Below are 25,893 nucleotides of genomic sequence, written 5' to 3' on the forward strand. Positions count from 1 at the left end.
TCTAGAGCCTCAGTGCATCTGGCTCTCCAAATGTGCCATGCTACAATGCTAGCTAAGATCTCCCATGGAGAGTCAACCGAGGAATGAGCAGCTCTGAAGAGAGTGGTCCAAACATCCTCTAGAGAGCACGACTCCACAAGATGTCGTCAGATGTGAAGAGCCCAAGAGGAGTCAAGTCTCTCAGAGAAGATCTGGGGCCCTGAAAGAGTGAGCCAAGCCACTGATCCCCGGGTCATGAAGAAGGGTAGGCGAACAAAAGTGCTGAAAAGTCTTGCAATACCCTTCCATATGATTCTCGCCTGCCTGCAATCCCAAAGGCAGTGCTGTATTGTCTCCAAAGTAGAAAGGCAACGAGGGCAAGAAGGGTCAGCTCTGAACCTAGATCTCCATTGGTTCACTGCTATCCCACCACGAATAGAAAGCCAAAAGAAAAGAGTGATTTTTCTATTCCGGTGGGATTTCTAGAGCCTTTGCCAAAAAAATTTCTGCAAGTCAGCAGAAATCTGAAAGTTCTCCCAATGATGAGCTTTGGTAGGCCTCCAACCCCTTCAGCTGAGCTGGAAGTTCCTGGCATTACTGACCGTGTAATGAAAGAAGGGGATGCCCTTCTCTCCGTGCCCTTCATCTATCCATTCCCATTCCCCAGGGTCCCACTGCAAAAACTTAATTGGGGCACCTCCATAGAGCCACAGCCTCCATGAGCCCAAGGCGATGAGAAGCGGGTCAGGATCCAAGTACCACTGTGGAGAGAGCCATGCTCCATGAAGCCCACTATCCTGACTGGCTGAAACGGTACCTCCAACAAGATATCATCTATGGATCTGGACAGCCAGCCCCCCGAAGAAACATCAAAGACTAAGGCATCCTCATGAGTGTCACGAAAAGCAATCACCTGTAAAGGAACTCCCAATCTAGAAAAGGCCCCCATCCAGGTGGAGCAAGTAATAGGCATATCATCTGTGTCCACCCAATCCAAGGGCAAGGCTACATCAATCTGTTGGACTCTCCTTGCACTCCCTCTGGGATTAAGAACCAACTGGGCCTGTCGATCTGTAGGAAGCTTCCTGAAGACTTTCCATGCTCCCACAGTAGATGCAGGGCCCCTCTCCCATCTTGGCCACTGCATGTAAGGAGAAGCTCCAAGTGGTCTGCCATGCTAATTCAAAATACTGTCGTTCCACATGATAGGCTGCCTTTCAATCTCTTCACGGGTGGAAGGGGGAATCCTGTGAAGAGTACTCCTGAAGCTGGCCCATGCTTTCAAGATAGCAACCATAAGACGGGAAGAGGGAGATCTGAGGTGGGCTGTGGTGAAAACCCATCTGGCCTCCCTCTCAATTTGTGGAGATGAGCTGCTGCTCCTCCCCGTGAGCTACTGCCCCCCCCTCTCCCTCTCTCAGCCAGCCCCCTCTCCCTCTCCCTCTCTCAGCTAGCCCCCTCTCCCTCTCCCTCGCTGCCCCCCCTCTCCCGCCCTCGCTGCTCCTCCTCTCCCTCCCCTCTCGCCAGCCCCCTCTCCCTCCTCCCTCACCCTCCTTCTCCCCTTCCTCCTCCCCGCCCTCCCTCTCCCCCCCCCGCTGCCCCCTACCTCTCCCTCCCTGCTGCCCCTACCTCTCCCTCCCTGCCCTACCTCTCTCCCACCCGTCAGCCCCCCCGCCCCCCTTCACCTCCCTCGTCCCCTCCCCCGTCATCCCTCCCCCCCCCCCGCTGCCCCCTTCTCCTCCACCCTCCCTCTCCCCCGCCAGCCCCCCGCCCCCTTCTCCCCCCCCGCCCCCCTCCCTCGCCCTCCCTCTCCCCCCCCGCTGCTCTCCCCCTCCCCCCTCCCCGCTGCCCCCTTCTCCTCCGCCCTCCCTCTCCCCCGCCAGCCCCCCCGCCCCCTTCTCCTCCCCCGCCCCCCTCCCTCTCCCCCCCCCCCGCTGCTCTCCCCCCCAAGGAGCCCCCCCCCCCCCCCCCCAAAAAAAAAAAAACCTCCTCCCTCTCCCTCCCCGCCCCCTTCCTTCCTAACTCAGCTCCCCACGCCTCCCCCTCAGCCTACCTCTGTCTCCCCTTTCAGTCTATCCTCTCCTTCCCTTCTCCTCTCTCCTACCCTCTCTTTCTCCTTCTTCCTGCGCCCGCGTTCAGGGCGTCCTGGGCAGTAGTTTCACGGACGGAGATTTTTCAGTGTTGGAATCGGCCTTTTCACATCGATTGGCGAATGGATCCCCATTCAGCCAATCTCCGTCCACCTCCACCGACCGCGAGAACCGTCATTTTTTCAGAAGACGAGTTGCAGCAGCTCAAGAAAGATGTGGAATTAGAGGGCTCCACATCACTTTTCGCCCGCATCTTTGGGTCACACCCTTTCAAATCACAGGCTAGAGACTGGATGCTGGCGGCGTTACCAGGAGACCTCGCCCCGCACCTCAGGGATATTCGACTTTTGGGACATGGATTCTTCCAAGTGGTTTTCGACTCCTATGAGTCCACAGCCCTTGTTCTCAAAGCTAATCCCCTGGCTTTGGGTTCGAGGAGGATCTTTCTTTTACCCTACACCTTGGGCTTCGATCCGGTCGAGGAGGACAAGCAGATCACATCACTGTTCATTAGATTCCATGGTCTTCCTCAAGTCTACCATCGACTGCTTGCCACTATCGGAGCCACATTCGGAGTGGTCACTGAGATCCCCTCCCTTCCTGGCATGCCTTCTTCCTCGGCAGAGGCAGTCAGTGCAGACGGGGTGCCTCGTGTTAGGGTCATTGTCTCTGACCCTAACATCTCAGATGACCACATTATGCTTCAGCGTCCAGACGGCTCTCTCTTTCAACAGAGAGTCGAGATTTCACGTAGACAAGACCAGTGCAGGATTTGCAGGACCCTTGGGCACTTTGCTAGAGACTGCCCAAGGAAGAGAACAAGACCCAAGAGGTCTTCTGGTGCGGCTCCTTCACGTACTACCACGACTGCACCTCCCCAGCACTCTGTACCACGCACTCCATGACCACCAAGAGCAACAGGGCGCCCTACTTTGCGCACCCCAGGACCACCAGGGGCAACAGGCCCGCAGCACACCCAGTACCACGATGGAGAGCTATCAGAGCGGCTCCCTTACCTTAGGAGGAGACTTTTAATCCTATTCAGACAGACGCCTTCCAGACTCCAGAGGTGGATGTTGCTGCAGCCCCAGACACTACAGTTCCACATCAGGAGGGGCCTTTAGATCCTCTTCACCCCAGCCACAGGCCTCCTCAACCCCCAGCTCCAGTTCTGCTGATAGAGGCCTGGCAGGTCCTTCTCCTCCATCTTCCACGAGTGCAGGTCTTCTTCGCACTCCTCGGCCAGACTTGCTTATCAAGAATTCTTTTTCGGCACTGGCAGATTTCGGCGACTTTCATGGATGATGAGGAGTTTGTGCCCTCTACCTTAGGAGTCCCGGTCATTGGGATTCCTTCTGAGAGAGCCTCCCTTTCAGCAGGTGTGGGGACCCTTTCACCTGTTGAGTTTCCTGCCCCCAGCAGGAGTGTTTCGGCCCAGGGGAAGCTGGTCTCCTCTACTAGGTCAGGTAAGCTGGAACATACAGGGCCTAGGTGGAGTTCCACACCGTCGCCGTAGGCAGCTGATCCGGAACCAGCTTCATCCAGGCGTCACTGGAGGTGCTATTGATATCCTTTTTATCCAGGAACACAAGCTGGATGCCAGTGATTGCTCTAAGTCTGGCAAACTGCTTTCAGGACATACCTTCTGGTCGCCTGCTATGGGCACAAGGGGAGGTACTTGCATTTCGGTCTCTCTTTCTATTCTCCCCTTGGTTGCTGGTCATGGTATTATCTCCCCTTCTAGAGCTCAATGGATCAGTATTTTGATTGGAGGGCGTAAGATTGGTCTTCTCAATCTTTATGCTCCCAACAACAGAGGGGAGCGGATCTCCTTTTGGAAGGAGTTACTCTCTTGGGGCCCCATTGCAGATTCTTGGATCATTGGTGGCGACTTCAACATGAATGAGTTGCCTTCAGACAAAAAGGGAGGCAGACAGGGTGCAATTCATTCTTTGGAGAGGGCAGCCTGGGATGCCTTCCTCTTTCAGTTCAGTGGTAGGGACACTTGGTTGGATGATGCCTTTCATAATATGCCACAGTCACTCCTGTACTCTTGGTCGAACAGAAGAATACACATGCACATTCATGCACGGATTGACAGATTTTATGCAGACGATTGGGCACTTGACAGAGGAGGATCTGTATGCATTTCTACTGGGGTTTCCACCTCAGATCATTTTCCAGTGGTGTTGCAGATTCTTGAGCCTCATTGGAGAGGACGCTCTACCAGTGTCAGGATTCCAGATGCTTTTTATGCAGAGGAGAGCCTCACGGAGGATATTTCACAGATTTGGGTTTCTCACATACAGGCTGGAGCTGTCCACCCATCTCAAGTAGATGCACCCTTATCTGGAATTAGAGACTATTATCATACAGTCGCTGCTTCTAGGAGACGTGATATTCTCATATGTGAGATTGGTATACGCCAGCAGTTAGCGTCCCTTCAAAGGGAAGAGTAGAGGAGGCCCACAGATGCTTGGATTTAGGAGCGCCTTGCTGCAGCAAGGGCTCATTTGCAGACATTGTTGGATCAGAGAGCAAAATATGCCTTTCATGCACGGGAATCCTTTTGGATTCAGATGGGTAGCAGGTTCAACAAACACTTTTTCTCTACTCATGGGCCCAGACATAGTAGAGATAGTGTTTCGCAGCTTGTTGTTACAGTCAGATCCTGATGCTGTCATGCGTGTAGCTTCAGATTTTTTTGCATCCCTTCTGACTGCAGATCCATGCACACAGGCCATTGATGATGCCAGAGAGGTTATTTGGCAGTGTATTCCTGTATTGGTGAAGGATGAGATGTATGTTTCTCTGGATGCACCTTTCACCAATGCAGAATTCAAGACTACAGTACTTGCCCTTCACAAGGGCAAGTGCCCAGGTTCAGATGGACTTACCCCCTCCTTTTTTATTACTTTTTGGGAGTAGATTAGTGATCACATTACATTAGCCCTACAGGGCATGTGGGACTCTGGTGAGATGCCGGACTCACTTACAGATGGTCTCTTCATCTCATCCCAAAGGGGGGTAATAGGAATCTTGTGTCTCAACGGAGACCCATCACTCTATTGGGCACTTTTTACAAGATTCTGGCGAAAGCCATTAGTCTACGGCTACAGGTTTTTCTTCCAGATTTGATTCATGACACGTAGACAGGGTTTGTGCATGGCAGAAGTATTTTTGATAATATTTTCTCATTTTGGGAGGCCTCAGAATGGGCCATGCAGAGCCGCCAGAGATTGGCCATTCTACTCTTGGACTTTGAGAAAGCTTACGATAGAGTAGACTGGGATTTTTAAGAGGGTACTCTATCTCGCTTTGGTTTTTCAGATGCATGGATTAGAGGAGTATCCTCTCTCTACAGATCAGCCCATAGCCAATTGCTCATTGGGGGGGTAAAAGGGGAAAGGTTTCAGATTTCCAGATCCGTCCGCCAGGGATGTCCTCTTGCCCCGTTTCTTTTTCTGTTTGTGGCGGAAGCTATGAGTATCTACATTAGATCTCAAGCTGATATTTATGGGCTGAGGCTTCCTATCCGCCGGGAAGAAGAGCTCCTGGATAGTGAGTTGGCAGATGACACAACTGTTTTTTTGGATGCCTCCCCCAGGACACTCACTTCCTTCCGGACAGCCTTGGATTTGTTTTGCACAACTGCAGGTGCAATCATTTATTGGCATAAATCCAGTGGTTTTTGGATTTGCGAGGATGACACCCCGGATTGGGGTAATGATATTGGCTTCACTTGGGTACAGAGGGGCGTCTCCGTCAGATATTTGGGCTGCCAAGTTGGGGTGGGCATCTCTCCTTCACAACAGTTTGCTCCGGTGTTGGAAAGCATAAGAAGAAAGCTCCTTTTCTAGAGCTCAGCCAAACTTGACTTGGCCTCCAGGGTGGTGGTGGTTAACCAGGTTCTTCTAGCCACAGCATGGTTTGTATGCTCTTGTTGGTGCCACTCTAGGGATTGTATCACTCAGCTTAAGAGGCCTGTACGAAACTTTTTATGGAGTGGTCTAGATGGCACAACTGATGTTACCTCCAAAGCGGCCTTGATAATCATGGTAGACCCCTAGGTGATTCCGGTTATACACAGTGGTCTAGGTGGGAGAGAGGCCCTGCTTCCTTTGTAGGCTCTACAAAAGCCTTTCGGAAAAACACAATTTTCAGATGATTAGTCACTTCGGAGGAAGAAAAAGGAGAATTGAGTAGATTGATGCAGCCTTACCCATGGACTGGATTCTTCCAAATGAGAGACAACACAATCGCGTTACATAGATAGAGAAGAAACATCTCCCTTCACGTCATAGGTCCCCAGAAAGATATACATGGGGATGCCTTGGTTCTTTATGTCTACTTCTAAGGGCACGCTATCCAAGTCCATTGATGAGGATATCCTGGCGGATGCATATTTTGAGCCGATCAGGATTTTGGGGCATGAAGTGTTTTTTGGCTTCTAGCTGGTATTTAGACCCCAATCCGGAGGACATCCCGTGGGCTCCTAGAGAGTTTGGAAATATGGAAGCATCCACAGAAAGTATTTGCAATGGGATTCCAGAAAGTGGAACTGAATTGACGCAGGGAAGTGGGAGTGACACAGGGAGCCATGAGAAAAGCCTCCCATTCTTCCACTACACTGTTAGCAATGCCAGGAGGTTTCAGCTCAGCGCTAGGGGCTGGAAGCCCTCCAGAGCCTCTTACTTGGAGGAGTTTCGAAATTTAGCAGAAATGCTTTTGGAGAAGGCTCTCGATGTCTCTCAAAGTCTTGGGGCTCAATGGCTTGGCTCTCTCTATCTTGGCCTCTAAGTGTTTTATGAGTTGCATAGCTCCTCTTTGACTTTTTCGATTCGACTTTATTTGGTTGAGCTATGCTCTCTAGAATGTTCTCTCTCCCTACAAACCTACACATGCCTTGGTGGACACATGTTAGGATATCATAGCAAGCATTTCGGCCTTGCATATTTGGAGATCTACCTGCCCAAAGGCACTTGACGGTTCCAAGGTCCACCCATATCACACCATGGACAATTTCGGACAGAAACTATACACACTTTGATGGTCATTTGGTTGACTATGCAGGGGTCTTCGAGGGATGCTTCTACTAGGAGGACTGAGGCTGTCCTTTCTCCTTGGAGGTCACTACAAGTTTGAGGTGGAACTTTCAGCCTCAGCCCTGGATCTTTACCAGGAATTTTTTTGCGAGTAGGGCTTGACCCTCTCAGGCTCATCAAAAATTCATATTTAAACCGCGAGATAGAGGTCATAGTTAAATCATGACAATCAAGGCATAATTGATGGCAATGCTGATGATGCAAGAACCAATACAAGACATCAACAATGGACACAATTTAGAGACATCTTAGTGTCATCTCAATTACCCACCCTATCAAGGAAAGAATGAAAATTTGGCAATTGAGAGCTTGAAAGGCACCTTGTCAAGGGACCCACTACAAAAAGCTTCGTTGGTAGCATCTGGCTCCCAGATACTTGTTGGTTCCTCTTCGTTGGACTCTGATACTTGTAGCCTTACTCCTTTCTCTCTGATCTTGATTGGGGTTGCTAAGGTTTTAGCACCATTCAAAATCGCTTGCAGTGTTTCGGATAAAGAGCAGGTAAAGTTTCCTGCTTCCTTGACCACTGCAACAAGATCTTCCCTCAGACTGACCTTGGTTGCTTGAACTGCCCCAACCTTAGCATTGATGACTCCTGCCAAATGCAACTGCAATACTAAACGTCAAAAACCCATTCATTGAGTTTTAAAATCATACCTTCCATAAACAATCTAGATAAGCCTTGCCAATTGTCCACACCATTTTTTCCCTATGAAGCGAACCCTGCTCGTCTGCATGTCTTTGAGAAATATATACCTAAAGGACATATAGAAACGCAATGATTTAGGCTTGTACAATAGGTATTGTATTAAACTATAAATAGCAATACTTCTATTAAAAAATATTACTGATTGTACATCACTACAAGCGCAAAAAACTCTAGAAAATGCACTCAAGAAGCCCACCTCTTCCAGCTGCCTCTGCAAACTAGCCACAGAGTTTACAGAAAAGTGAAAGTCTTCCTCCAACAGAGCCTGTGATTGCAAAATTTGTTTTAGCTACAGAAGTAAATAAGAAAACAAAGCATGACAACATACTCGCACATGTACATGTCAAAGCATCAGAAACTGCAGTATTGGTAAAGAACTATGTGTTGGAATATGAAGCCAAAGTGAGTAAAAAATGAGTGTACTAGGTGTCTAGGAGGTGTTTTATAGTCTAGTGAGTCGCTACCTTTGAATCTCTTCACGAGAGGTGGGTGGAACTCTGCGAAGTGTGTTTCTGAAGCAGCCCCAAGCTTTCAGAATAGCAGCCATGAGAGGGGAAGGGGGAGATTCGAGATGGGCTGAAGTAAAGATCCATCTGCTGTTGTCCAACCAATCTCCCCCATGAGAAGGGGTGCAAGACTGAATGCTGCGTGAGAAAAAATCCTTCCAAGGCTACTGTCCAGGCATTAATCCACGTACTACAAACTTGCAGAGCAAGGCCATACACTGCAAGCTCGGGTCAATAATATTGAGACCCCCTTCTCCTGTGGGGAGAATGAGGGTCTCCCAAGCCACCTTGGCTACAACATCTGAGGTGCCATCTAAACCGCTCCATAGGAAGTTCCTGATAGGTCTCATGAGCTGAGCGATACAACCTCTAGATCTACACCAACATGAGCAAACAAACCAAGCAGTGGCTGATAATACATGGTTCACAACCACAACTCTGGATGCAAGGTCAAGTTTGGCTGAACTCCAAAAGATGAGTTTCCTCTTGATACTCTTGAACCCAACTTGGCATCCCAGATATCTGACAGAGACTCCCCTCTAAATTCAAGTGAACCCTATGTCAACCCCCAAGACTCGAGTGTCCTCATCACTGATCCAAAAGCCATTGGATTTGTTCCAATTAATGTGTGCACCTGCCGCAATGCAAAACAAGTCCAATGCTGTCCTGAATGAATTCAGTGTCTATGGAGTGGCATCCAAAAATACAGCCGTGTCATCTGCCAACTCACTGTCTAAGAGCTCATCCTCCTGCCTCAGAGGAAGCGCCTCAGAGGAAGCCTGAGCCCTACGATTCCAGCTTGAGCTCTAATGTAATAGCTCATAGCCTCAGCCACAAAAAGGAATAAAAAGGGGGCTAGGGGGCAACCCTGCCCACTCCAAAGCCTCCCAAAATGAGAAGATGTTATCAAAGATGCTCTTGCCATGGACAAAACCCGTATGCGTATCATGGATAAGATCTGGTAGAAAGGACTGCAGACGAAGGCTGATAGCTTTAGCTAGGATTTTATATAAGGTACCCAGCAAGGTAATCGGTCTCCACTGAGATACTAAATTCCTACAACCTCCTTCTGGAATCAAATGAATGAGGCCCTCAGTAAGTGAGCCTAGCATCTCACCCGAGTCCCATACACCCTGCAGGGCTGAGGTAATGTGATCCCCAATCTGATCCCAAAAAGTAATAAAAAATAAGGGGATAAGTCCATTTGAATCAGGACACTTACCCTTGTGAAGGGCAGACAGAGCAGTCGTAAACTCTACGTTGGTGAAGGGTGCATCAAGTGAAACAGTCATATCCCCTATCACCAATCCAGGTAGTTGTCGCCAAATAACCACTCTAGCATCATTTGTGGCCTGAGTGTCTGGATCTGCTGTAAGAAAGGAGGCATAGAAATCGGTGGCAACCTGCAAGGCGGAATCTGGATGTGTATGAAGAGCTCCGCCTGAGTCAACAAGTTGTGAGACGCTCTCCCTACTATGTCTAGGGCCAAGAGTAGAGAAGAACTGCTTGTTGACCCTACCTCCCTTCTGTGTCCAAAATGACTCTATGGCATGAAAGCATACTCTACTCTCTGATCTAAGAAAGACTGCTGTTGAGCCCTTGCTGCAGCAAGGCGCTCCTGAATCCAAGCATCTGTAGGCCTCTTCTGCTCCTCCCTCTGGAGGGCAGCCAACTGCTAGCGGATACCTATCTCATGCTTGAGGATCTCACCTCTCTTGATACGAGCAACTGAAAGATAAAAGTCACTGATATCAAAGAGGGTTGTGGCTAAGTCTGAAGGAGAAAGCTGCCCATCCTGCAAACGAGATACCCAAGTCCTCAACACTGTCTCTATAAGGCCCTCCTCTACATAAAAGGAATCTGGAATCCTAACATTAGCAGAGCGGTGCCTCACATGGGGATCTGAGACCATCAAAACCACTGGAAAATGATCCGAAGTGGACACCCCAGCTGCAATGCAAACAGTACCACCTCTGTTTAGAGCCCAATCATCCACATAAGATTTGTCAATCCGTGCATGTATAGGCATCTGCAATCTCCTGTTCGACCAAGAAAACAGGAGAGAATGTGCCTGAGTGTGAAAAGCATCATCATGCCAAGCATCCCTACCACTGTACTAAAAAAGGAAGGCATCCCACGCTGCTCTCTCTAGGGAGTGAAGGCCACCTTCCCTACCACCCCTTTTGTCTGAGGGCATTTCAACCATGTTGAGATCGCCCCCTATAATCCAAGCATCTGCAATATGTGACCAAGAGAGCAGTTCCTTCAAAAAAAGAACACGATCCCCTCTAGAATTGGGTGCATAAAGGTTAAAGAGACCAACCTTATACCCACCTATTAAATCAAGCACTTTGCACTATCTCAAGATTCTCTTTATGAGTCCAAGCTAATCTATCTTGGAACCTAATTGACTTGAGGTACATGTCATGAGCACTCTCTTCATCATGTTTGCACTTAGGTTGCATCCTCCTTAGATTAGTGTTGTATTAGGATGTTGTCTCAGTGACTAAGAGAGCTCGATCCCCCGATTTGACATGGTATCAGAGCTTAGGTCTAGTTCTCCTAGATTAGTTTTGGATTGAGGTTGAGTATTCTCTTTTAGTGTTCATTCTTTCATTCTGCCATTGAAAGATTTCCGCTCTTTTCCATTTGTTCATTCCATTCATGATTAATTGAGATTGTGAGAGAGAGATATCTTTGGAGGCTCTTAGAAAATTCCGTGAGTAAGAGAGAATCTACCTGTGTGTCCTTGTGAGAAACAAAAATGCAAGTACCTCCCCTGCTGCCCAACGCGGGTGACCAAAAAGTGTGGCTTGAAAGAAGCTTACCCGACTTGGAACAATCCCTGGCATCGAATTTGAATGTCCATGGGACCCCCAGTAACACCTGGATGAAGTTGGTTACGAATGAGCTGCCTACGGCGGCGATGAGGTACACCCCCAAGGACCTAAACTTTCCAACTGACAATCCTCATCTGCGAGAGGAAGAGGCCGGATGGAAGATCCTACCCGACTTGGTAGCGGAGAAAGCCCTCTCCTGCGAAAGTTTCCTCCTATCAAGAGGAGGGAAGTCAACTAGGGAAAGCACACCCACATCTACTGAGGGGGAACTTTGTCCACGGATGTCTGGAAGATGTGCTCCCCGAGCGTAGAGGGTACAAACTCCTCCTCTGCCTCAAACTCAGCCAAGTCTGCCAAAACTGAAAATGAATTCCTGCGAAGTATCTCTGGCGCAAGAGTGCAAAGGAGTACCTCTGGCGAAGGAGTGCGAAGGAGCCTTGCGAAAGGAGAAGTGGAACCAATAACCCCCTTACCTCTGTCAGGTGTAGACAGACGTGCAAGAGAAGAAGGGGGGTGCCGCTGCATGATCTCGGCATGAAACTACATGACCTCAGCCACCACGACTTTGGCATTGTTTTCAAGTAAGGCACGGGTCTCTGCAGAAAGGTTCTCCCTAGGTGAGCGCTCCTGTATCTGAACATGGGCATGAGTAGTCTCATCTGCACATGGAACCAGAAGAGGAATGTCTCCTGCTTGAAGAGACGGGTCCACGGCCCCGTCAGTGGTAGCCTGAGGTACTGGTTCACCAACTCTGACAGACACCCAATAGGGGACAACCGAAGCAGGATGTGCTGACTATCTTGTCCGCACTGTAGAAGTACCAGGACGAGAGGCTGATGATCCTAGATGTGAAGCCGGTCTAGTAGCGCATGAAGTGGTAGGAAGATCCAGGTCGGGTGAAGCTATGAGGTGCACCCGTGGATCTTTTAGGTCTTTTCTTTTTCCTTGGTGAATCTTTGGCAAAGTGCCCAAGGGTCCCATAAATCCTACACTGATCATGTCTCCCTGCAATCTTGACTCTCTATCTAAAGAAGGAGCCATCTAGACGCTGAAGCATAATGTGGTCATCCGAGATGTTAGGGTTAGAGACAATGACCCTAACATGCAGTACCCCATCGGACCTAACTGCCTCTGCTGCTGAAGTAGGCATCTCAGGGAGAGGGGGGGTCTCAGTAACCACTCCAAAGGCGGCTCCAATGGAATGTAGCAGTCGATGGTACACTTGAGGAAGGCCTGGAAATCTGATGAAGAGTGACGTCATCCGGCTGTCTTCCTCGACAGGATCAAACCCCAATGAAAAAGGGGTCAGAAAAATCCTCCTGGAGCCCATTGCTAACGGACTAGCCTAAAGCACTGTACGTGCTACCTTTGAGGAGTCAAAAACAATCTGGAAGAAACCTCGCCCAAGTAGATGAACATCTGAGAAGTGCCCTGCGAGGTCTCCAGGTAAAGCGACGAGCATCCAGCCCCTAGCCTGTAACCTGGAAGGGTGGGACCCATGGATGCGAGCAAAGACAAGCTCTCCTGCTCTGTATCTTTTTTGAGCTGCTCCAACTCATCTTTTGAGAAAATGATGGTTTTTTGCGGCCGGTGGAAGCAGGCGAGGATTGGCTGAAGGCTGAGCCATCGTCAATCGGGGTGGAAAGGCCGACGCGAACACAGTTGAACTCCGTCCAACTAAAATGCTGCAAGGAAGGAGAAGGAGAAGGCTGGAGGGAGGAGACAGGAAGGGGAGAGAGTTGAGGTAGGCAGGGACAAGCTGAGGGGAGGAGAAGGGCTGAAAGAGGGTGGAGGGGTGAGGATAGGGGCAGGGGAAAGGAGGTGGAAGAGGGGCTGAAGGGGGCGGGGGTAAGGAGAGGAGAAGGGGCTGAGGGTAGAGGAGAGGGTAGGCGGGGGTAGGGGCTGAGAGAGGGGGCTGTAGAGGGCGGAGTAGAGGCGGGGTAGGGGCGGGGCTAGGGGCTGAGAGTAGAGGCGGGGGTAGGGGCGGGGGTAGGGGCTGAGAGAGGGGGGGGCTGAGAGGGCGGAGCAGAGACGGCAGTAGGGGCCGGGGGGGGACGGAAGAAGGGGCCGGGAAAGGCAGGGGAGGAGGTGGGGAAGCGAGGGTAGGGAGGAGATGCGGAAAGGGGGCGGGGAAGCGAGAGTGGGGAGGGGGCTTAGGGGAGGGAGGAGAGAGGGGCGGGGAAGGGAGGCAGAGGGCAACACCAAAGGCGGGGAGCAGCAGCAGCTCGTTTAAAGATGCTATTGAAGAATTTCGCCCGATGATTATTGGGCACCTTTTTTTTTTTTTCAAGAAAGAGACTTCTATTAAGTAAGAGAAAAACCCGCGAGAGCAAGCTCAAAGCGGAATACATCATGAAATCATGACGATAAATAAAACCCCCTCAAAGTGAGGTGGAAAACAACCTAGGCTGAGGCTGAAAGTGCCACCTCAACCCTGTAGGATCGAAATCATCATAGTCTTTTGTGATCCTACTTTTTTCACTTTCCCTTTTTTCCGACACTCTCAGCAGCAATCTTTCTTTGACTGTCTGCAGACTCATTACATAGACTATACTGTATACTTGTCATATACTGAGATTTTTAGCTAATGTACTTTTGAGCTCCCCATTCAGGGAAATCTACTGTGTAATATAAAGCGTCAAAATCTTCACACAAAAAAAAGTGTGTGTGTGTGTAACGTTGCTGGGACCTATTACAATAGGTCTTGCCACCAGGAGCCTCCTTATGCATAAGAATAGGTGTTGCCATCCGCTCTCTGGTGCTCCTAACTTACTGTGCGCAGCATGTCCAGCTGCCTTCTACATTTGCGGCTCTCTGCTTGCACTAGATTATTGCTCTGTGACCTTTTTCTCATAGATTCGTCGCCCTCTTTCTGTTTTCCCTGCTGTAGCTTACTGTGTGTGGGTTTGTGCGTGTGGGTTAGTCGACTGCTAAGGGTTTGTTTTCTGCAATTTCTATCTTGGTTTTGTGTGCTTCCCCTGAATGGGGCAAGATTGTGATGATGTGTAGCCCATAGACAGCCGCCATCGCTCCTTCATGGGCTACACATCATCACCATGTCGCCCTTCCCCCGAGTCCCCCTTGACACCTACACCATCATGAGGTTACATTGTACTTGAGGAAGATGTTGATGACATCACTGATGCTATATGACTATGTATTTCTAGGACTTAGCGTTCAGCATGAGTGATGATGCTCGCTTAGTAGCTCCACCCTTCTGCTTGTTTGTATCAGGTTTAAGTCAGTCTCATAGATCCATCGGTCTTTCATAGACTTTAATAAACTTTCTTTCTTTCTTCTGCTCCCTGCTACTCTCTCTCTCGCTGTTTTATACAGCCTCTTTGCCTCAGAGTTTGCTGCCTTTTTGTTTATATCTCAGGGCTTGCTTTCGCCTTTCACTCCTTTTACTACTTCACTGTTATACACTGCTGCTGTTACAGGCCATCTATCTCTGAGTTTTGCTCTTGGAGTTTCTTTCACCCTTGATAGAAGTCTTTTCTTTGGATAAAATAGAATGACATCATAGTATTTCTCATATTCACTAGCAAAACGGCGTTGTTGAATGCATGAAAATACATTAGATGAGAAAACGAAGAATTATATGCTTAAAGCCTAAATATACCTGCTTTATGAGCTGAAGTAGAACATAGCTGCATACCTCCATAACAGAGTGCAACTAAATTGGTCCTAAACAAAATTCCTGAAGAGACGTTTACATGTGTAAAGACTAGAATCAATCTTCTAAGAATATTTGGCATATTGCTTATGTTTGCATGCCTAATGCCAATAGGAAGAAAATTGATGATTAACCAATAAAAAAGGATAGTTGTTGGCTATGGTCCCATGACTTGGAAAGAAAGATCATTGATGAGGGAGGAATTGGATATAGTTTACACAAGATACCTTATTCTATCCAATCATTGAGACGAATTGGAGGAGAATAAAAATAAACCAAATGTTACTGAAGAGACTTCATCGTACATTGGTGAAGAGGAACCAGGGTCAAAGATCTCACCTACACAAAAGACAATATATCTTTCAATAGGAGGCAAAAACCAGCTCCCTAGGGCCTATATTGTTCGGGAGGGTTCCATGGCAACATAATGATCTCCCTCTTCACCGGGTGATAGTGTGGGAGCTTGAAACAAAGATCGCCAAGCACAACTAGGTAGCATAATGCAACCTTGCCCTGAGCTCATAAAAACTCAGAAGACATAGTCAACTTGCGAGAAACAGCTCACCATTGGTCGAAACCAATAGACTGAATGACAATCCTACCAAAAGATCCACCTTCTCAAAAACATCAAATGAGCATGAAGTGCTGGTCAAAAAGCAACAAATGTGTCAAAGAACCAACTGGCACTCTACTCTGACAATGCTACCAATACCTAAGGTAGGCACATGCTACCAGTATCCAAGATAAGCAACAACTGTCCTAAAGAGTTGTGCCCAAAAGATCCGACATTTGACAGGCTGGATTTAATCTTGATGTCCTTTAGACTAGGAAAACCAAATACTCGAAAAAACCCAGAGTCTACTACTGAAGTATAACAATAGTCTCTTCCCAAATGGAAAAATATCAAATCTTCTTTCCAAATGAGGTTCAACAAATCTACACTTCCTAGACTCAGAAGTGAAATCAAATCTGACTTCCCAAGCCCGGAAAGTCAAAATGTCTACTTTTTCAGATTTCTGCAGACTCGCAGAAAATTTTTTGGTAGAGGCTCTAGAAATCCTACCGGAATAGAGTGATTATAGAAAAATCACTCTCTTCTTTTGGCTTTCAATTCATGGTGGGTCAGCAGTGAACCATTGGAGATCCAGGTTCGGGGCTGACCCTACTTGCCCTCGTTGCCTTTCTGCTTCGGAGACAGTATAGCATTGCCTTTGGGATTTGCAGATAGGCGAGAATCATACGGAAGGGGATTGCAAGACTTTTCAGCATTTTTGTTCGCCTCCCCTTCTATGACCTGGGGATCAGTGGCTTGGCTCACTCTTTCAGGGCCCTAGGTTTTCTTTGAGAGACATGACTCGTCTTGGGCTCTTCACATCCGACGACACCTTGTGAAGTCGTGCTCTTTAGAGGATGTTCTGGCCACTCTCTTCAGGGCTGCTCATTCCTCGGTTGACTCTCCATGGGAGGTTTTAGCTAGCATTGCAGCATGGCACGTTTGGAGAGCCAGATGCACTGAGGCTATGGAGGGTTCTCAGGTTCTACCCTTCTCTGACCTTGGCCAGTACTTGGACAGATACGGTACACACTCTGATGGCCATATGGGCGACCATGCAGGGATCCTCTCGAGCAGCCTCCTCCAAGAGAGTTATTTTTCTCAATGATTGGAGACACTCTCCCTTCCTTGCTGAGACTTCTACAGGGTTGAGTTGGCATTTTCAGCCTCAGCCTTGGTTTCTTTCTACCTCATTCTTCTGAGGTGTTTTTATTACACGCTTAGCATGTTCTATTTCCGCACAGAGCTTGCTCTAGCGAATTTCTTTCTTAATAGAAATCTCTTTTTTGCAACAAAAAAAAATGTATACTTTTCAACATCGAAAAGCGTAGTCTAGGGTCCTAACTCAAAGAAAATATGACCAATCAATCTCAAAGAAGCTTTGAGTATCAAGAACCAACATTTTCATAAACATTATTATGATTTAGCTAGCATCTCATAATTGTCTGTACAAATAATATATCTTCCAAAAAAGGAAAAGATAGTTGTGTGTTCGTAGGCATAGAATCCTAAATAAATCTGGATAGTCTAGCATAACCCCGCAGCATGTGATGGATCATAGCGTCCCATACCACCATAATACACCACACACCTCCGTCTATGATTACTACAACACTAGTTTGTGGATCTTAGTAAATGCCAATGGCTAACCAAAAACCACAAACTGAAAGATGGGCTCGAAAAGTGTAACTCAATTGGAGACTAGGGACCAACTCTCGGGTCCATTGAATAGACAACATCTGTGCTAGTATCCTAGTCAAAGCATCTATATGTACCCGCAAATCTTGGAAACTAAGCGTGTTTCCCAAAACTTTGGGATCGCTGAAATTAAGATTTGAGATCTCTATGAAAGGATTCTCATTGAACAATTAGCTGTAGACATCTAAGGAAGCCCCCCAAATAGGTCACTTCCTATGTCGGTAATCAAAAGGTTCTCATGTCTACAAGCAACAAACAATAAAAATCTCAGAATCACATCCAAAAGTAAGTTGGTCAAAATCTTAAGACTTAACCTTATCGAAGCAATAAGAAAATAATTTACTGAATTTAACCCAAAATCGAGTAAGTACAAGTAAAGGCCAAGATGCCTAGAGATCAAGTTCGAGATGTCTTATGCTTACAAAGAACATAAATTGACGCAATGCTTATAAGACACAATCTCGACACTCGTCACAGTGTGATCCGTCAGTCACATACTTTTTTTTTTGCCAAAAAGAGACTTCTATTAAGCATTAAAGAAAACTGTTAGAGCAAGCTCCATACGGGATACACCATGCAATGCATGAAAAGATCAAGAGACAAAAAGAAAGGATTGGGGCTGATAGTGCCATCTCAATCCGTAGAAACCTTCGAGAAAAAGGGAGAACCCCTCCAAACTCGAAGAAATACAGTCCTTCTAGAAGAGCCTGCCCATGAAGGGCCCTACATGCTAGCCCATATGGCTATCAAAGTGTGAACCGTGTCAGTCCAAATACCCGTGAACACCTGTGATGGGTGTATTTGGGTGCCATCCAAGGCCTCTGTACATCTGGCTCTCCAAATGTGCCAAGAGGAAATGCTAGCCAAAATCTCCCAAGAGGTGTCCATTGAAGAATGAGAAGCTCTGAAGGGAGTAAGTGGTACATCCTGAAGAGAGCTCTATCACCTACCGGTGGACCGAGAGTGCCCAAGAAGAAGGCTCACCCTCATAAAACACCTGGGGCCTAGTAAGGGATAACCATGCGACCGAGCCCCAAGCCATGAAGAAAGGGAAAGTATGAAAAATGCTGAGTATCCGAGCAACCCCTTTCCAAACAGTCCTCGCCTGACTGCAGTCCCAAAGGCAATGTCGCACTAACTCCTCTGCAGAATGACAGCGAGGGCAAGTGGGATCAGCCCTAAATCGTGATCTCCACATGTTCACTGCAATCCCTCCATGAATAGAAAGCCAAAAGAAAAGAGTGATCTTTCTATTTCTGAGGGATTTCCAGAGCCTCCTCCTGAAATTCCTATGCAAATCTGCGGTGATAAAGAAGCTGTTCCAATGGGGGCTCTAGAGCGAATCCAACCCCTACCGTTCAACTGAAATCTCCTGGCATCACCAACCGTGAAACGAAAGAAAGGAATCCCCCTCTCTCGGTGCCCATGATTTATCCACTCCCACTGTCCTGGATCCCACTGCAAGCACCTAATAGGTGCACCTCCATATAAACACAATCTCCAGGATCCCAGGGCCAAGAGCAGAGGGTTGGGGTCTAAGTACCACTGCAAGCCCGCTCCACGGTGCACAAAACCAGCAATCTTGACAGGCTGAAAGGCAACCTCTAGAAGAATATCATCCGTGGATCTAGAGAGTATACGTCCATCCCCAACGTCAAAGGCCAGTGCATCTTTCCCGAGACCTCGAAGAGCGATCACCTGTAGAGGAACTGCTGTCCTCGAAAAAGCTCCCATCCAACTGGTGGAAGTAATAGGCAACTCAACTGTCCATTCCACCAGGATGGCTGCATCTATCTGCTGAATCTTGCGTGCTACCCCTCAGAGGTGACTCACGGACTGCAGTCTCTGATCCTCAGCAGCTAGCCTGATAAATGCCTTCCAAGTGCCTACTGTGTAGGCGGGGCGTCTCTCCCATCTAGACCACCGCATGTAATGAGAAGTGCCTAGTGGTCTGCCATGCTCATCAAGTATGCTATCGTTCCAAATGATCGGCTACCTATCAATCTCTTCGAGGGTAGAGGACGGAACCCTTCGAAGAGTGTTCCTGAAGCTCCCCCAAGCTTTCAGGATGGCAGTCATGAGAGGAGAGGCAAGAGATCTGAGAGGGGCGGAAGTTAAAATCCAGCGAGGGCTGTCCACCCAATCATCTCCCAAGGTTGGTGTGCAAGCTTGAATGCGTCCAAAAAAGAAATCCTTCCAAGGTTTTTGCCCAGGCATGAGTCCCCTCACCACCACCTTACAAAGCAATGCCCTGCACTGCAAGTCCGGGTCAATGATATTAAGGCCCCCTTCACATGTAGGGAGAATAATGGTCTCCCAAGCCACCCTCGCTGCAACATCTGCCGTGCCATCAAGTCCACTCCATAAAAAATTCCTGACTGGTCTAATGAGCTGAGTGATGCAACCCCTAGACCGGCACCAGCAAGAACACACAAACCAGGCGGTGGCCAAAAGAACCTGGTTCACTATCACAACTCTAGATGCAAGGTCGAATTTGGCTGAGCTCCAAAAAAGGACCTTTTTCCTTATACTCTCCAGTACTGGGGCAAACTGCTCTGCTAGAGAGAAATCCTACCTGGCATCCCAAATATCTGACAGGAACACCCCTCTGAATCCAGGAAAAGCCAATGTCAACTCCCCAGCCTTTTTTTTTTGCCGAAAAAACAATGCTGATTATATTACTTCGAAAAAACAAGATACATGAGGTCAGTTTTGCAGCTGACGGGGCTGCGTTCACAAATCGGACGCAGCCCTAAATGGAAACAAAAATCTCTCTCTCACGGAGGGATCAGGCGGGTGTGAATAAACAGCCAGAGAGGTGGTGAATAGCACCACTGAAGGCCCTGAGAAGTATGCTCGAAGAAGAGGCCCTGCGTATCCCAATCTCGGAGGAAACGCCTCCACTTCTCCCGGCCAGCCCGGGAATCTCCCTGTATCTGGTCCCACTGGCCTCTGAGTGTGTGTATAATCTCACTCCAGATGTCAGCCATGACTTGGGCAGTCGAAAGAGAGGTACCACCGAGGATCTGCGCGCAGCGCGAGGTCCAAATGTGCCATCCAGCGATGCTATTAATAATCTCCCAGACTGGTTGCCTCTCCTGAGATCCTGTGTCCGCCTCTGCCAGGTGCGACGGGATGCCCTCAAGCGGCCCCCAAGCCCCCTGTGTGATAAGGAACATGGGGTCCTGCGGGCCTGCCTCGAACAACTGATGAAAGCCAGGTGTGGTGCTACACCAGCAGAACGCGCCCCAGGTGATCAAACCTAGCTCCGGTGCTGCGCGAGTAAGAATCCCGAAGGTCCACCTCCACACTTCCTGGGCGCGAGTGCAGCTCCACAGGTAGTGTTTTGGTGACTCCTCGTCCTCATGACAAATCTGACAAAGTCCATCCTGACCAATCTGCCGCAACCAGCTCCCCACTGGAAGACCCTTGTGGGCGAGTAGCCAAAGGAAGTAGGAAATCTTCCGCGGCCGCCAGCTCTCCCACAAGGCCTTCCAGAAGGCTTGCAAAAATAGCCTGGAGATACCCTGAGCATACCAACTGGGCCGCTGGGTGGGCGGGCGGCTCTACATCCTCCCGAGAACTCTCCTGCCCAATGTCGTGCTGTAAGCGAAGAAAGGGCTTTTTTGGGAAAAAAAAAAATTTAAGAGACTCCTAAATCTCTGCTTGCAAATACTCCATCTCCTAAAGGACAGCTTCCGGTCTTAGTGGAATGAGTTTTAACATGATTTCATCCTCCAATTCCACTAGGCAATAATGCAACGAAGGAGTCTTATTACTATGCATCGCCAAATACTAGCAAAAAATTGAACTGCAAGCTGCAAGCTGCTTCAATTCTGTCCACCATGTATGCAAGGAAGAAAATTTGTCCACTAGAAGAAGATGGCTGCAAGGAATGGTAGAGGAGGAGAATGATAGCGAGGGGGACCAGAAATCGTACGGGAGAGAAGAAGACTAATCGCCAAGGCAGGAAAAGAATGAGAGAGGACTATTAGGCACATAAGGGCAAGTAGGTAGATAAGGGCAGGGATCAAGATGGCGATGGAGGAGAGTCTTGTAGAGTGGGTGGCGCCTTAAAAAGAAATCGATGCTTTTGACCCCCAAAAGCAAGGTCCGCTATTAAAAGTTGCTTTTAATAACATTAAAAAAAGCTGCCACACTAAAACACAGCACACTTTCATGTCTTTTAAACAACAGTGTGCTTTCCTGTTTGTTTTTGTTATAAACAGTCTTGCTTTTCAACACCCAAATCAACCTCCATCGTTGACTCTTTGCGGCCCCCCCTTGTGAGTTGACATCTTGAACCAATACTCTGGTCTGCAGCCCCCTTCACTGGCAATCCATCCCCATGCGTATGAGTTGGAAATCTCCTACGTGCCTCAGCATAAAACCTTCCTAGGAGGAAACGATAGTTAATTGTTCCTACTTTACGCATCCTTGCTACTTCCATGCCTACCTACGTCCTCTTGACCTTAGTTCCCCAGCTTGCATCCATAACTACCTTTCCACCAAATAGCAATCAAAATTTGCAAAACATGAGGATCATACTTGGAATTCACCACTCCAACATACCTGGAATTTGCCACTCCAGCATACCTCGCGTCCAATTCAACCACAATTGAATCATCCACGATAGAGCAGCTCTAATACCAAGTATCACGTCCTCACAGGATCTAACCAAAATCATGTGTAGGCAGCTCTCCACCCACCCATGCTGATCCTAACCCGATCAGCCCCACCGAGCCCAAGCTAGAGAGCCTCGTGGACTGCCAGCCCTACAAGCCAAACCTCATCCTTGGTGTCCCATACCGCCTGGTGAACAGCTGCGCTAGTAGTTCCTAGCTCTGCTCCCTCACCGGCAGGAGTGTGCAACTCTAGCCCTAGCATTCCCTTTATAGCCTCATGGAATAGTGCTTGCCAAGAAAAGCATGCAAGCGTGAAGAAAAGTGAAAAAGAAATCTTGCTGACCCATGTGAGCACTACAGCCCGTCATCTACCTGCCTATCCCTAGCGTGCACACGACACTCATGCTCAGGAGCAAGTGCTTTTAGCTGTGGACATATGCAGAAGAAGACGCCTTATTTCAAGAAGAGGCCACGATATCTAGTCCCTAGCAAAGGGACTTAGCAGACGGGTTTGCATTTAGTGGGGCAGGCCTTGGCCCCAGAGGTGTATGATCAAGGTGAGCTCATAGCGAGGTGTGGATGGAGGGATGTTATAGTTTACCACATCCATTTTCCATGTTGACTAAGATGTGGAATGGTAACCAAAGGGATTTACACCATCCACTGCCAACCCAATGTATAAATGCCATGGCTCCTATTTGAAACCTGACTCATCATATCTCCACATACCTCCAGACTTACCATCTAGTGTGAATCATCCACCATTGAGCAATTTTGAGTATGCCAGTTTATAAGTTGTGCCAATCAATGAGGGGGGTATAATGGAGATGCATAGAAGAACCATTTTTCTTAAATTGAAAAAGGCCTTTCTTAGTAGCTTATCTCCATATGTGTCCTACTTGTACCAAAATGCCTTTGGTGTACTCTTTCCTAAAGAGAATCCAATCATTTCAACAAACATGGAGTGTGTTCTAGCCCATCCCAAGGAGGATAATGTTGAGAGAATTGGTGAAGATGGGGAGAGAAGAAGAGGGAGGAGAGAAGAGGTAGACACTTCTCTAGGATACTACTCAACATTTACAATTCCCTAGGATACTTCTCCAGGATACTACTCAACATTTACAATTCCCTATTCCATAAAGATGGCTTACAAAGTTACAAAATGCAGAGTCCTACTTAAGAACCCTATTAGGCAATGTACACCCAATCTTTACATGATCATTTCTACCACTCCTGTATACAAAGTGCCCTAATGCACATAAGCAATTCTCAAATACCCAATTAATGGAGCGTTATAGATGAGGGTGGAGTGCAAAAGATAAGAGAAACTACTATAAGAGAATAATCAACAAACTCTTATGCTATTGTGAGCATTGTTCTAAAATTTGAAGCAAAACTAGGAATTTTGGGAGCAACTTATTATCTACTACTTCCTCCTCTTAAGGTGCTTGAGGTTGTGGCAGATTCTGAGTCGATTTTTTTAAATATGAGACTAGAGAGGCACTTGATAGAAGGCAAGTTCACCAAGCTCAGACCATTGGCTAGCATATGAACAAACATTGTGCACACATTGATGTACATATGAACTCAGAAAAGGGGAAAAAAAGTTTCTAGCTTCACCGGTATCAACCTATGAGAAGTGGGATGTAGTAGAGGTATCTGGTACCAAAAAACATCCAAGAAGGCCACATATCTTTCCCCCTTTTCGCTTTGATCCCACATGCTCCACTCCAATCTTCCTATTGTTGTTCCCCGCTGAGCGAGGACCTAATGCTCCTCCATTCTGCTATTGGCTTAGCTTTGTTAGTGACAACAGCCTGTGGGCATATGCACCACTACTCCTTTCATTTGCCTTGTGCATGATAACAAACATTTCGGTATGTCGATCACTACTGCTCCGATATGCTAAGTGTTGTCCCCCACCTAGGAAGGACCTTATGCTCATCCAGTTTGCTATTGGCAGATGAAAAACATGTGGTGTTGTGCGTCACTCCTCCATCCATTTTAAGCGTAACTGATTTGTGGACTCGGGCATTGAAAAACCTTTTCTTGAATGAATATTGAATCATGGGAACTTGGTGGAAAAGATTGTGCACTGCATGATTTGAAGAATCAGCTTGAGCCAAGGCCACTACTAAGACGCATCCTCAACAGGTCAATGTGTGCCTCCATATCTTTATCTGTGTGCCAGTTCCACTCCAACAAGAACGCGCATGCTTGGATAAGACTTTGAGGTGAAGTATACGACTTTAGGATGATCTGCAACGCAATTGACTAAAGTGGACTCGCCATTCAGTGGCAAGTGATCTCCTCATGTAGTCGGCGGATTCACATTGGGTGGCTGGTTACACCATCAATGGAACTAATGGATGCACACTAAGTTGCATGAAATGGTGAATTCGACTTCAATTATAGAAACATCAATAACTCAAGGAGGGAAATAAGCTTGTCATTTAATATTTATTTTACATATAGCAGCTCTATAGTTCTCATGGCAACCTTAAAGAGTCTGTACAACACTTCGTCACATAGGGGTTGGGATACATGGTTGTCAACATTTACGATCCTTTAGCACCTATAAATGAATAGTGTCATTATACACGTGCGTTGAGCATCTATTGCCAGACTACAAATAGCACACACATTAGGCGATAATGCTTACAAGATATTCATGCAAGCATGTTATCTACTCACTATTCTGTTGTAAATAAGGACTTATACATGAAGGTCATTCTTCTAGGAAAATGGCATCAGGATGGCTTCAATATGCAAACAATGATAGATATGTCACAGACATGGATCTTGCATGTGTTAAATCTGCCTACTTGAAGACTGATTAATGCACTTTAGCTGATTCCCTGAGTTGTGATTATGGAGAACATTATCATCAGACACATAAATACACCATTCTGGGGTCATCACGAAGACCCACCAGAGTTGCTTCAACCTTTTCTGCTTGTCTGTGTGCCTCGTCTAAGTCTTTGTTTGTGCCTCTGTGAATCCAGCAGTTTCCTGACTCTTCAATCAGAATTGCTGCTCTATCCATAGGCAATGTTTCATTATCAAAACCATGCCCCTTGCAACGCATCTCCCAAAACAAATCAACCACCTGCATAGTATGAAGATGCATTTCCTTACAGCTCCAACATCAGGAACATGAATTTCTTCATCTTGAAAAAAAATCAATAGAAGATTTGCATTTGCATAGCACCTTTTGAAAGATTCCACATTCTTCATTTCTTCTTTCCAGGTTCTTTTGCAAGGTGTCACAATGCCTTTTCTGCTCAAGGCAATCTGACATGATCTGGTCTAGCCTGCATCCACAAAGAAGATGCGTCTCAAAGCTGCTTCATAGTGTAAGCCTAAAAATTATGCACCCATCAGAAAATAAAAAGTGAAATAACATGAAAAGGCCTTATCTCATTTGAGACTTAAAAAACTAGAGTCCGCCTTGGGATATAAAGAACACATACTTGAACTACCTGTCTCTTAGTTGGTTCATCTTCACTATCATAGCCTGCTCTTTCCCATGAGAAGTTTCCACCTGATATGCCAATGCAATCAAGTGAAGCCAAAAGTACAGTGAGAATCTACAACACAGAGATAATAAAGAGGCCTCAATGCAATTAACAATTTGCTCAGACCTCCAAAAGTGCACGGTCCCTCTCTTGAAGAGCAGATGCAATTTTCCTTTGGAAAAAATGAACCTCTTTTTCCACTTCATGGTTCTGCATTGCAAGAAGCTGAAGAATGATAAAACAGCTTGAAGAACTGTGCCAAACAGCCAATCCAAATTTCATGCATAAGGTGAAGCTAAGCAGCTTATGTAATGATCATTTAATCAATTAAAAGAGTTCATGTTAATCCCATCATCTTAAAAGAGTTCATGTTAATCTCATCATCATCAAAATATGTACGTTACAGAGTGTAGCAACACCTTGCAAGATATGTTCATTTCCTAAGGATAAGCAGACCAAATAGACCAAAAAAAGGGGACAGAAAAGAACCAATCTTTAAAAGCAACACTTTACCTTTTCTGTTTCTACTTTCAAAAGATCTGCGAACTGACCCTGTGTGCAACCAAGATGAGACAGTATCAGAGAGTCTATGAT

The 25,893-nt window shown here is 47.2% G+C and overlaps 1 protein-coding gene across 5 annotated transcripts in view; it reads right to left on the reverse strand.

Moving 5' to 3' along the window:
• Positions 1-25,893, reverse strand: part of LOC147880635 (uncharacterized) — a 159,367-nt gene that overhangs the window by 64,958 nt on the left and 68,516 nt on the right. For all 5 annotated transcript variants that reach the window (XM_087370899.1, XM_087370895.1, XM_087370897.1 and 2 more), the window contains exons 5-12: positions 25,813-25,851; positions 25,426-25,509; positions 25,264-25,325; positions 24,993-25,095; positions 24,714-24,890; positions 8,080-8,148; positions 7,874-7,930; positions 7,495-7,782 (exon numbers count right to left, since the gene is read on the reverse strand). In XM_087370899.1, the coding sequence (XP_087227025.1) occupies positions 7,495-7,782; positions 7,874-7,930; positions 8,080-8,148; positions 24,714-24,890; positions 24,993-25,095; positions 25,264-25,325; positions 25,426-25,509; positions 25,813-25,851 (879 nt within the window). The remainder of the gene's footprint in view (positions 1-7,494; positions 7,783-7,873; positions 7,931-8,079; positions 8,149-24,713; positions 24,891-24,992; positions 25,096-25,263; positions 25,326-25,425; positions 25,510-25,812; positions 25,852-25,893) is intronic.

The sequence above is a fragment of the Dipteris shenzhenensis genome, chromosome 32 (genome assembly GCF_047967505.1).
Source record: "Dipteris shenzhenensis isolate YYH24624 ecotype China chromosome 32, Dip_SZ_1.0, whole genome shotgun sequence".
NCBI lineage: Eukaryota > Viridiplantae > Streptophyta > Polypodiopsida > Gleicheniales > Dipteridaceae > Dipteris > Dipteris shenzhenensis.